Here is a 12,297-nt window from a genome sequence, read left to right as displayed (position 1 = left end):
ACACGTCTTTGCCTTGTTCTTCACATCTGATGTGTTAATGATGCTCAGCAGTTTTAAAAACTTTAGGGAGGAAGCATTTGTTTAGTGCAAGGGGGAAACGTGATGGCTATTTGTATTTTTGAACCACATTGATGCAAATTGTTAAATTTTGAACATGCTAATTTTCTCCAATAGGGTGGACTAATTGAAGCAAATGGCGAACTCAAGGTGTTTATAGACCAAAACCTGAGTCCGGGAAAAGGTAAGAAAGAGCTTTATAGATGGATGTTTGGAGTTTCTTTTTGTCACATTTTGAAGATAGTTGTGCATGTAGGATAGTGCACATTTGCTTCTCTTAATTGTTTCACATTTTTGTTGATTATGTAACACTGGGAATGTTTAAATTAGTTATACAGTTGAATAGCCTGCAAATCACCATTTTTACAGCTTTTGGGAACAGGCAGATTTAAATCAGAAAAACACAATTTTCCACAGTTTGGGCATTTTATAGGGACATAGTCCATTTTTCTTATTTTTTCTGCTTTCAACCCCATTCCACTTAGTGGTAGAAATGGGTGTGAAACCAATGGTGGATCCTGGAAAGCTATACATTTCTAAAAAGTAGTCTTTCGAATTCAGCAAGGGGTCATTTGTGTAGATCCTTCAAGGTTTTCCCAAAGAAAGTAACAGTTGAAAGTAAAAACAATATTGAAATGGAGTTGAAAAAACAGCCATTTGTGTCTGCTTTTTCAACTGTAACTTATAATTATGGCAGATTTTCAAACGCAATATGCTGTTACGTCCACTGGACCCTTTTGGTTGAGGGGATATATAGGGCTTGTACGATCATCAAGAATCCTAGGTACCCAGAGCCAAAAACAGAGCTGCACTTGCAGTGGTTTTTCATTGTGTACCAGGTATACAGTAATTAATTTGGTAAAATGTAGAGGGTGAAAAATAGGTATGAAGGAAACCTGTGTATTTCTGAAATAGGCACAAGATATGGAGTTTAGCAGCAGTGGTTGTTTGCACATCACTGAATTTGGATTTACCTGTACTAGCCTGTGAATTAGAGGGTATTTCTCAAAATGACTTCTTGCTTGCACACTGTGAAACATTTGGAAGGCGCAAATGCAGAGAAAGACAATTGTTAATAACAGTTGGTCTACTATTCTGGGTTCCCCTAAGTCTCACATAAAAATGGTACCTCACTTGTGTGGATAAGCCGAGTGCCTGCGTCCGGAAACAGCCCAAAACGCAACATGGATACATCAACGTTTCCCATTGAAAACTGACCCCATTTTTTTTTTTTTGCTAAGTTGTTAGCTGTGGTGTTCAGGCCCTCCCTCAGCTGGCACGCAGGGAAACCTAGCAAACCTATACATTTTGGAAAACTAGACAGCTAGGGGAATCCAGGGTAGGGTGACTTGTGTGGCTCTAACCTGGTTGCTTTACCCAGAATCCCTTGCAAACCTCAAATTTTGGCTTCAAAAAATACACGTTCTCCTCACGTTTCTGTGGTGGAAACTTCTGGATTCTGCACAGAGCCACAAATGTCCTTCCACGCAGTATTCTCCTAAATCTTCTGATGAATATGGAACCTCTCTTGTGTGGATAGGCTTAGTGCCTGCGACGGGAAACAGCCCAAAACGCAATATACATATATATATATAAACATTTTCCACACAACACTGACCAGTTTTTTACACAGTTGGTAGCTGTGGTTTTTGGGCCCTACTTCAGCCAGCACTTTGGGAAACCTAGCAAACCTCTACAGTTTTGAAAACTAGACATCCAAGGGAAACGAGGATGGGATGATTTGAGTTATTCTCACCAGGTTCTGTTACCCATAATTTCGTGCAGACCTCAAAATCTGTCTAAAAATGCACATTTACCTCAGAATTCTGTAATGGAAAGATTTGGAATCTGAGGGTAGCCACAAATCTCCTACCACCCAGCGTTTCCCCAGTTCTCTTGATAAAATTGCCACCTAACTTGTGTGGGTGGGCCAAGTGCCTGCAACAGAGAAGGGCCCAAAAAGTAATGTGGACACATCAAAATTATCCATCACAAAACAACCTATTTTTGCAAAGGGGGCACCTGCAGTTTTGGTCACAGGCTAGGGTGCCCTTCAGGGAAATCTACCAAACCTAGACATTTCTGAAAACTAGACACCCAGTGGAGTCCATGGAGGTGTGCCTTGCAAGGATCCCCCAATTTTTTCTTACCCAGAATCCCATGCAACCTCCTGTTTAGCTAAAAAAAAACTCCTCGCATATTCTCCATCTGCCCCCGAGGAGTTGGGAGGAGGAAGGGGAGCAGAAAACCTGTGGCCATTTATTTTTGGTGGGTGGGGTCATTGCTTCGCCCGTTCTAGGCAGCTTCTACCCCTACACTACAATAAAGAAATCCCTGCCTAGTGGGCTTTCTGCCCCACGGAGGGTGGAGAGGGGCAGAAATACTTTTTTTTTTCTTTTTTTTTTTTGGGAGGGTTGGTGGCATTATAGTGCCCATTCTGGGCAGCCCCCACCCCAAGATGAATAAAAAACAAAAATCCTTGGTGCCTAGTGGGCTTTCCTATCCTCCTACCCCTGTAGGGGAGGTGGTAGATCTGGGGCTGTTTCCCCCATCTGCCCCCCCGGGGGGGGGAAGAAAGGCTGGGCCTGTTTCTGGGCGGGATTGGGGCATTACAATGCCCATTCAGGGCAGGCCCCAACCCCTAGATGTATATAAAAAATTTTATCCCTGACTCCTAGTGGGCTTTTGGGGCTGATTATGGGCTACTGCTCATCTACCTCCCTCCCCTCATGCCCTAGGGGGGAGGGGAAGGGCAGAAAGACTGAATATGCCCACATTAATTAGGGGGAAGCAAAAGCCCTTGCCCAAGGCGCTGCTTCCCCCTCCCTTGTCTAGTGAGTGGATCCCTGCTTGGCGATCGCCCTCCTGTGTTGATCCCCAAGCAGGGACCTACTAGGGAGGGGTACCATTGGTAAGGGGATATTCTCCTTTTTCCACTGATATCTCACCCGTCTTCCTCTGTGCTCTGGGGGCTGAGGTAGTCCCCTGAGCACTGTGGCAGTGAAAGTGAAATGAGCCGATAAGCCCATTTCACTTTTGGTTTCAGTGAAATTACGTCAACGGTCATTTCACTGAATTAAAAGTAACAGTCTCGGGAGATGGGGAAGCGCTTCCTCATCTCGTAGGACTGTTTCTTTTAGAAGGGATCCCTCTGGTGCATGCACCACTTGGATTTCCTGTGCCATGTGCGTGGATGGCTGGGAGCCGTCCGACACATATGAGCACCGTGACGTCTGCATCGGACAGCTCCCATCTGTCCGACACACCCAAGTGGTTAAATAAGCTTTGGTAGTAAGACATTCACAGTTAAAAAATAAAAAAATAAAAAATAAATATTGGAACCAATATACAATTTTTTCCGTTGGTTGTGTCAAGTTTGTGAAATATTTTATTTAGGTCAACTTATTGCACATGACATTAACCAGAATCTGTGAGTCTCACATGCTGTTATTTGTCATGGGACAGAAAAACATTTTGTTCAAGAAGTGTATAAACTGTGTGGTAGACAACATACACCCTTGTTGGGTTTTATATTATTTATGCAGTTAATATGGTACACGACCTGTGTGGCCTCTGAAGAAGAATTTCAAGTCATAAGTAATTGCAACTCAGTAGCTGTGAAACCTTCCAACAGGTGCTTTTGTGTCAAGTTTGCAATCAAACTTAAATGTTAGTGCTTGATAAATGATTTCATGATAAATATCAGTTCACTCTAAAGTGCTAGGAGAAATGTCTCCTGTAGCAAAGCAGTAAGCCAACAATGTTGGTAAAGACAATCTGTTCTACTCATTTGTATATTTTCTTTTCCGTAATTTTCATGCTTTGTTATTTTAGCATGGGGATGCTTTTATATGGCTCCTTTTATGTGGCTCCTTTCGTTGTAGGGCCCACTTGTACTTAAATAAAATGGATGAACTGATCATAATTTGTACATTTGTCTTAGCTCTGCTTTTCATTAACCAGCTCTTGGTTTGTAGACCAATAATTTTCCTTCAGTTTTGCCACGATCAGTGTATGTATAACTGCTTAATCCTGGAGGGCGTTTTCCTTGACTAGTTTACTCCAAAGAGTTCTGGGCTTTCAGCAATCCTAGAAACGAATATAAAGTTGGTCCAAAGCCTGCTTGAGGTCATAAAATGACCTGCACCACCTCTCCTCTCTGATGTAATTGCTTCCCTGGACATTTCCCTAGCAGTTGTCTGATGAACAAGGTCTTAAACTCAAACCTATTCTATATTAACATGCTGTGCATAATGTCCTTTTGTGGTTGAGCTTTTGAAATCATTTTGTTGATTTGCATTGATCTTTCCCTCGATCTTTGCCTCAATAGTGGGATGTCATTATGACTTCCTATCAAATTAACCTGAAGCCCAGAATGGTCAAGAGGTTCTCTAGTAGCAAAGAAGCAATGTTTTGGTCATGTGCTTTTTTTTGGCGACTAATGGATTTCAGCTTTGGAAATCTGCACTTTATTGGTTTGTATTTCTGTTCCCAGATGTTAAGAGTTTATAGTTTACTATAATTTTGATTGAGGCTTGACTTGGAAAGATATATTTTCAGTGCTTGCTTGACTGAAACCAAGTGTAGCTAGTACAATTTGTGCCTCTGAGCAATCTGAAAAACATTGTCAAGTTGCTTTTCAATACTGTCCACTACCCTAAACCCCTGGAGAGAGAAGTCTTGAGTTCTACGATATGGCTTTTGATACAGAACTAAGTTGCAGTCGCTTCTCTACTGAATCCACTTCTGACTTTGCAGTAAAAATCACCAGCACTGAAGAAGCAATTGACTAAGATTTGCTATATTTTTGATTTGTAGGATGATCATTAGCTAGTTTTCTCACGATTTGCCAATCAGTGTTACAGAGGTTGTTTTATCCTGACCATATTCCTGATGCCTATACGCATTCACACTAGTGGGCTATTAGTAAATAATGTCCTACAAAGTGTTGTTTTAAAGAGCACCATGGCCATGAAATAGAAACAGGGTTTGATTCCTTCACTGCCAAAAAAAGCAAGCTTCCGCAAGCAGAAGCACAACTTTGTAAGTCAAAGGTCTTCTGTAGATGTTCAGATGATAAACTGCGAGCCAGCACTGGGCACGGCGAACCTGCCTTTCATACAGAAAAGACAAAATTACCTTTTTCTGCAAAACATCGTGTTTTCTTAAGAGTCAACTCTGGAGAGAATAATGACTTTTGGAAAGACGTAGGAAGGCTTTTGCGCCTCGCAAACGGCAAAAAACGCTGTTTGCGAGGCGCAAAAGCCCTTAAGCGATGCAGAAACACATTTTGCGAGTCGGTACCGACTCGCAAAATGTGTTTCAGACTCGCAAATAGGAAGGGGTGTTCCCTTCCTATTTGCGAGTCGCACAGCGATGTAGAGTTGATTTGTGACCGCAAAAGTGGTCGCAAATCAACTCGCAGTTACCATCCACTTGAAGTGGATGGTAACTCATTCGCAAACGGGAAGGGGTCCCCATGGGACCCCTTCCCCTTTGTGAATGCTCACAAAAATATTTTTTCAGAGCAGGCAGAGGTCCTATGGACCACTGCCTACTCTGAAAAAAACCGAAACTAAAAGGTTTCGGTATTTTTCTATTTGCAGCTCGTTTCCCTTTAAGGAAAACGGGCTGCAAAGAGAAAAAAAAACTGCTTTATTGAAAAGCAGTCACGGACATGGTGGTCTGCTGTCTCCAGCAGGCCACCATCCCCGTGAGTGCCTAGACTCGCTATGGGGTCGCAAACTGCGACCCACCTCATAAATATTTATGAGGTGGGTCTTTGCGACCCCATAGCGAGTCACAGAAGGTGTCTGTGACACCTTTCTGCATCGCGAATTGCGAGTTGCAATTTGCGAGTCGCTCTGACTCGCAAATTGCAAGTCGCAATTTGGCCCCTTACTTCGTTACATATTCAAAGCCTCATTTAGACACAAAAAATAAAGGCGTTGATTCTCCCTTCACCCTCCCTCTGAACCTTAAGATGCCACGCATAAATTTACTCTCAAGTAAGCAAAGATAAAATATTGTGTACATCTGTTTCATTTTGTGAATTCCTGTATCTGCTCACAATGTTTTACACTCTAATTCAATCATAATACTTGTGATATTTTCTGTAATCCTGCATGGATTTCCAGGTGGCTGCATCATTTCTTGACTCTTGCAGATCATGCATTATTTCCATGGCCTTGAGTGTCCATATTCTCCTGTACCACTGCGTGGTCTATGATAATTTCATCTAATTAGCTACACAGGAGCATTTGTAATAGAAGTGGCAATTCTCATATTGTAAGGCCTTCCCATTGCAACGACCTGAGGTGTAAGATCATGATTAGTCCAGTCATAAGGAACTGGGAACCCCTCCACCTTCTTTATGTGGCTCAGTATCTCTTTCTAGTAAATTCCAATCTTTAGACAAGACTATCAAACGTACCACAATCCCTCAAAACCACACACGACGTCCAGCACTTATAGTTCGGGAACATGTGCTTAATATTTGCAAGGGGTCCGATACCAGGTAAGTATTATTCTAATTGTTATTTATAACCATATATTCCTCACCCTTAGAGTACTCCTCAGGCACAAAACTAGGTCTGGAAACTTTTTTTCAGCAATGTCCTCACACTAGTAGATGATCCCATGCAGCTCCAGGCCTGTTTCGTACTACCCTGAAAGTGAGAGTGGAGCCACATATACTCATGCTGAAGTCCGTTCCTTTCTTACCACTCTTTCTGGTGTGGATTCAGAACTCTGCTCCCTAATTAGCCAGCCTACCAACAACTCCTCAGACCAAAACCCAAAGTACAAGGAAACAATGTCTCTTCTAAAGCTACAAGTTTCACACCATGCTGTGACTGTGGAAGCAAATTTCTTTTGTGGGCCGCATGAGGTTTCTCTCTGATGTTTGTGCTCAGGACACAACTCTAAATGTGTCCTCATGCATGCAAATGTGATCCGATGCAGAGAATTTAAGCTGTTTATCACACAGCGTGCTAAATAGAGATCCTTGCATAAGTTCCACTCTACTTTGTGTGCATGGGCTCTTCCTTGATCCTGGGGCCGTTCCAGTGAGATGTAAACCATGTGGTCAAAGTCCTCCAGTAAGTCTAAATCTAAGTCTGAGTGCAAACAGAAAAAAGTGACACAAGATTCTAGCTCCATACTGTATCCAGGTAGAGGGCCTCATGATGTAATTTTGTCCCCTTCAGGGTCCACAGTCATGGAAGCAATACCCCAACTGATCCTTGTGTGCCTAGAGTTTTGTGGGCCATTGGTGACGGTGACGTACATCAAGGCCTCCAAAAACACAGAATATTTATGTGCTTGCTACTGCCTCTCATCTCTTAGGGCCCTAATGAACCACAGGAACTTCCAGTTTGGCAGGTTCATTCCCTGGCACCATCGAACTCCTTACGACTTGCTCCTAAACCATCTCTGGTACATAGGTCTACTCCAGTTTCAGGTTGTGCGCCAGGCTGCTGCCATTCAACACCTGTACTAACACCACCAGTGCCGAAAGAGGATCTGGTGCAGATTGTAATGCCTGACCCCAAACAAGGTCACCTCCCAATCCCCCTTCCCATTGCGGCAAATGTCATTAAGCTGTGTTTGTTTTTCCTTAGCAGTAAACACCTATCCTTATGGGGACATATTTAAGTGTTTCCTTCCAGGGTGGCAGTCCATCACAAACAAAATGATCATCAAGTGTATCCCCTACCCTTTACTTTCTTGTTCTGGCTAACTTTCTTCCACATCCGACGACCTTGAGAAGCACCCATCCGTTCTGTTGCAGGAGTCACGAGTGTTCCTCTCAAAAGGTGCTTTCGAGCAGGTAGTGGATTTTCAAAGAGCAGAGGTTAGTTACTCTTGCTATTTCATTGTGCCAAAAAGGATTGAGGCCTCTGGCCTATAATGGACCTTTTGACCTCTGACTGCCTTCATGCGAAAGGACAAAAACAGTATGCTCATGCTAGAGCAGATCTTGGCCATTCTGGACTCACGGGACTAGAATGTATCCTTGCATTGTCAGGCAGTGTATTTTTATATACCTGTCCTGAAGTCCCACGGAATTTACCTGCTCTTCAAGGTCGACCAGGAGCACTTTCAATTTGCTGTATTCTCCTTTGCTCTCACCAGCACCCTTTGGTTGTTCACGAAAGTGATAGAGGTGGTTGAAACCATGCTCAGAGGTTTGGGATACCAGTTTTCCTGTACCTGAATGACTGGCTGTTTAAGACTAGTTCACCACTGCTGCTGTTTTAGTAAGTTGTCCCAGACCTCCTTAAATGACCATGTTCAATACGGAGGATACTGCTTGCATAGCTTTTCTAGGAATCCATATCACCTAATAACTGGATATACCTAGCAGTTTCCATTCCAAGGACGAATAATATTTTCAGTTTCCTGGAGGGACTACCCTAATGTTTTTCTGAGTTGAGCTGTTTGTAATACTTCCGATGTCAGAGTTGCCCATCCCCGCACTGATGTTCTTCTATTCTGCATCAATGTACGTGAAATGTCTAGTTTATGGCTTTATCCGATTAGTTGTAAGCATTTTGTAATTACCCTAAATGTTGTCTAGGAATTAAAATGGGCATGGACTGAGAAAAAAATACAGCTGTCTCGGAAGGATGTTTATTTTCACTGCTGCTACCCTGCCGGTTGTGGAGATGAACGAGGGACTGCAGTATGCAGACAGTTCTTGATTTTCTTTATAACATCCAGATAGCCATGTAGCAGTCTTGCAGCTTTGAAGCAGTATGAATGCCTAAGTTTTATTTTATGCCTCTTCGCCCATTCATGTGATGGGGTATTAAATTCTGCTTCTTACATGTTGACTGATCTCAATACCCATTTTCTTTAAATTATTATCTAAATTAATGTGGAAGCTGGATAAATCTTCACATCGTTGTATGATTGAAATTACTGTGTGAATATGTGTTTTGGGGCTCGTCTGGGTCAAAGTATATTGTTAGCGAAAAGCTATATCTTGGACCCAAATCCATACCTCTAACTTCAGGGGTATGTCTGATCTGTCTGGCTAGAGGTTTGATTGCGAGTGCAAACACGAGTAGGGTTAGAGGTCAGCCAAATCATGTACTGTAATAGAGTCACAAAAGTCTTTGCTTCTTCCTCGTTAATCACCACACATGCTGGAGGGGTTTTATATTGTGACACTCTCCTCCCTCACCTAACCCCTAAAATACTTGCTACTGCTGCCACTAAGACTGACATTGGACTGGACCTTGTATTGGCTTTCTCAGTATTGAACTAAACTTCCCGGATATTACCAAACGTCTGACTATTTCTTATGAACACTGTTTGGTCAGAGTCCACAAGGTAAGGCATGCAACCCTTCATTCTGTTGGCCAGCACCTTCATGTAATTATTGAAATCTACTTTGAGCAATGAGATAGTTCTGTGGGATGCACCATTGCTCTCGGTTTTCTTGCTTATTGTATTAAGATTATATCTTATTTTCCATGAAGTCAGATTAAATGTGGGGCAAACAGTGAGTGAAATATTTTATAAAATATATTCTTGAGTTCATCTAGACCCAGGTGCTTTGATTGGGAATACTTACAATAACTTATTATCACTTCTACTGATATCTTCCCCTCTGTCATCTCTCGTCGCCTGTGTGAGACCGGGCCAAGCCATTGGATGGTTTCTAGAAATGTAATATCAGGATTTTAGATGGAATACATGTATTTATAGGACGCCTGTAATGTATCACAGTTTTTATTGTATTTTGGATATGTAGCTTTTATGCAAAGTCAAGTGTTGTGTTCTGGTCTGAACTTTAGAGCGACACAATCTAGCCACTCGTAAGTTGTCAGAATTACTCTCCTTTTGCAGAGTTGTTTCTATCTAAATACACCTGCCTCTAATCATCGTGTCATTAATTTAATTGACTCCTCAATCTGGTTACTTCTCTCAATAATGACAGTTTTCCTTTCCCTGTACTGCTGTTCTTTGGCTTTTACATCTTTCTCCAATGTTGTTCTTTTGAGGGTCCAAATGGGGAGCTAGTGTGTTCTGATCGATATTACCTTGCCTTAATCACCACCTTAAATGTGTGAACATTTTTCCAAAGGGGGACTGTTATTGGTTGGTTGAATTGACAGTAATCTTGTATTTGGTCCTTTATCACATTTTCATATCTGCTATCTTTCAGGGCAAATAGATCAAGCATCCATGATTGTGTGTGTGCATGCTTCCCATGATTTGAAGTCCCATATTATGAGTGCATGATCTGGCATGGCTATGAGGCCTACCTCTATAATGTCTGTTTGGTGAGGCTTTGTTATAATGCTCCTAGCCAAGTCGATCCTAAAATGGGATCTGTGGCTGTGGGAGAAAAAGTATGATTATTTCTTTAGTGTGTTTCAATCCAAATGTCACTGCCTCACTTCTGATATTCATGTTCTTGGGGGCTGAACATCCGTCCTCTATTATATACATTAATTGGGTGTTTCTCAAGCTCAGTAATGGGAATGAGATTGAAGCCCCCCACTCATAGCACCTCTTTGTAAACTTCATCACTACTTTGTTTTGGCTTTCAACCAGATGGGGTTTCTGCTGGGTGTTTGATATGGATGACCCACTGTTGTGACCTTGCTCATGTTCAGTTTGCCTAAAATTTGAATATTCCTCCCTTCGGATGTGGGGGGTCCACAGAAGTCACAGGTTAAGATCCACTGCCCTATGACGTTCATGCCCATGGATGGGTGCTCTGTACTTCTGTTTTTACTGCCTGTACTTGTTCTGTAATTGTGTGGTGGTCGGTTTGCATGCATATATTAAAGACAAGACAGCATATCTTCTTTGATTAGCTAAGGTGAAGGGTCTCTGGGATGGGGGTGGTTACTTAATTTTGGTTTGTCATATTTTGATCCAGCCTGGATTGATGTCCCTGGCTTCCCTTGTATCTGGCGCAGTTCTTAGGTTCTTGTGTACCAGCAGGATTTAAGATTGTGGTGCAGTTTTGCGTTGGTGGGCCATTCTCTTAATCGTTCTCTCCGTTGTATTTTAGATCAATTGCTGCCTGATTACTATCTTGCCACTAAAATTGCGGCCAGTGGACTCTCACGGGGTTTGAGGCTCCTGTGTGCTTTTCATGATATTGTATGAAGAGGCGTTCTTACTTAATGTCACTCTAGTTGGAATTACACGGGTTGTTCTGTACTCCCAGCTCAGTTTTTCTCAGGAGGTAGTCTACAGCCGTTAATGGTTCTCAAGCGAGGTGCTTTCCCTGCGTGGCGTGCGGCTGTCCCGCCAGAGGAGTTTGGAGTGGAGGACTACTTTGAACCAAGTTATTACTCCCGGACTATACCGCTTCCCGCGCTATTGGATGAGATGCTGCCCGTTTGGGTAGTGCAAGGTAAATCTGCTGCTGATGCCGTCGGGTGTATGGTTCTGCCTCTCATGTCCGAATCTCGAGGAATCTCCACCCACCTCCCCTCGAATGGGAACACCCCAGGGTTTATTTGGTAACCCAGTTTCTGGCCCATAAATATTTAAATGTGTTATTTGTGGCTGCTGTAAAACAGTAAGAGATGGACATGTGCACCAACACTTACTGTTCCCAGACCACACATGAGAGAGGACCATCCATAGCTCAGCTCTCATTCTTTATCCCCTGCTGGCTCTCACTGCAAAGCCGGCTTGTTGCACGGCCCCTTGGCCCCCTTTTTACACAAGGCTGCTGCTGTATAGGCTACCTACAAAGTGACCACCTCACAGCCGTCTCCTCATCCTTGCTCTTCGGACATACATGGACGACGAGTTCACTGCTTCTGGGTTTCTTCCCAAGATTCGGGAGATTTCCCAACCCCACCACCATTATAATCCTTTCCACACACCCCTGCAAAATATGATTTCCTGGCGTCTGGCGTGTGGATCTTTGCTTGGGACCACGGTCACGGTGTGGTCGACAAGCAGGGATTCCCTTCGAACAGTACTGGTGTCCACTCTTTCGCTCCTCCCTGTCAGCACTAAAGAGGACCGGAACCTCGGTCGCTGGCTCGTGTGGCGCCTCTTCCCTGTGGTTGACTCTATTGCGAAGCGGCTCTAGTGGAAAAATGGTCAATGTATGGAGCCCTTCAATTCTGAAAGAATCGCCCCGTTTGGCAGACCCGCTTTGGGGCGGTGGAGAGAGGATGAAGAGTCTATCACCAAATCGGCCCCACAATAACAAGTAACTCAATATAAAAAAATAAAAATAAAATAAAAAACATA

The 12,297-nt window shown here is 43.0% G+C and overlaps 1 protein-coding gene across 21 annotated transcripts in view; it reads left to right on the top strand.

Moving 5' to 3' along the window:
- Nucleotides 1-12,297, top strand: part of TFDP1 (transcription factor Dp-1) — a 439,810-nt gene that overhangs the window by 109,035 nt on the left and 318,478 nt on the right. For all 21 annotated transcript variants that reach the window (XM_069204640.1, XM_069204648.1, XM_069204654.1 and 18 more), the window contains one exon: nucleotides 175-241. In XM_069204640.1, coding sequence (XP_069060741.1) covers nucleotides 175-241 — 67 coding nt within the window. The remainder of the gene's footprint in view (nucleotides 1-174; nucleotides 242-12,297) is intronic.

This window comes from Pleurodeles waltl, chromosome 8 (assembly GCF_031143425.1).
Source record: "Pleurodeles waltl isolate 20211129_DDA chromosome 8, aPleWal1.hap1.20221129, whole genome shotgun sequence".
Classification (NCBI taxonomy): Eukaryota; Metazoa; Chordata; class Amphibia; order Caudata; family Salamandridae; genus Pleurodeles; species Pleurodeles waltl.
The sequence above is the reverse complement of the archived record's forward strand: the minus strand, read 5'-3'. Positions and strand labels throughout refer to the sequence as shown.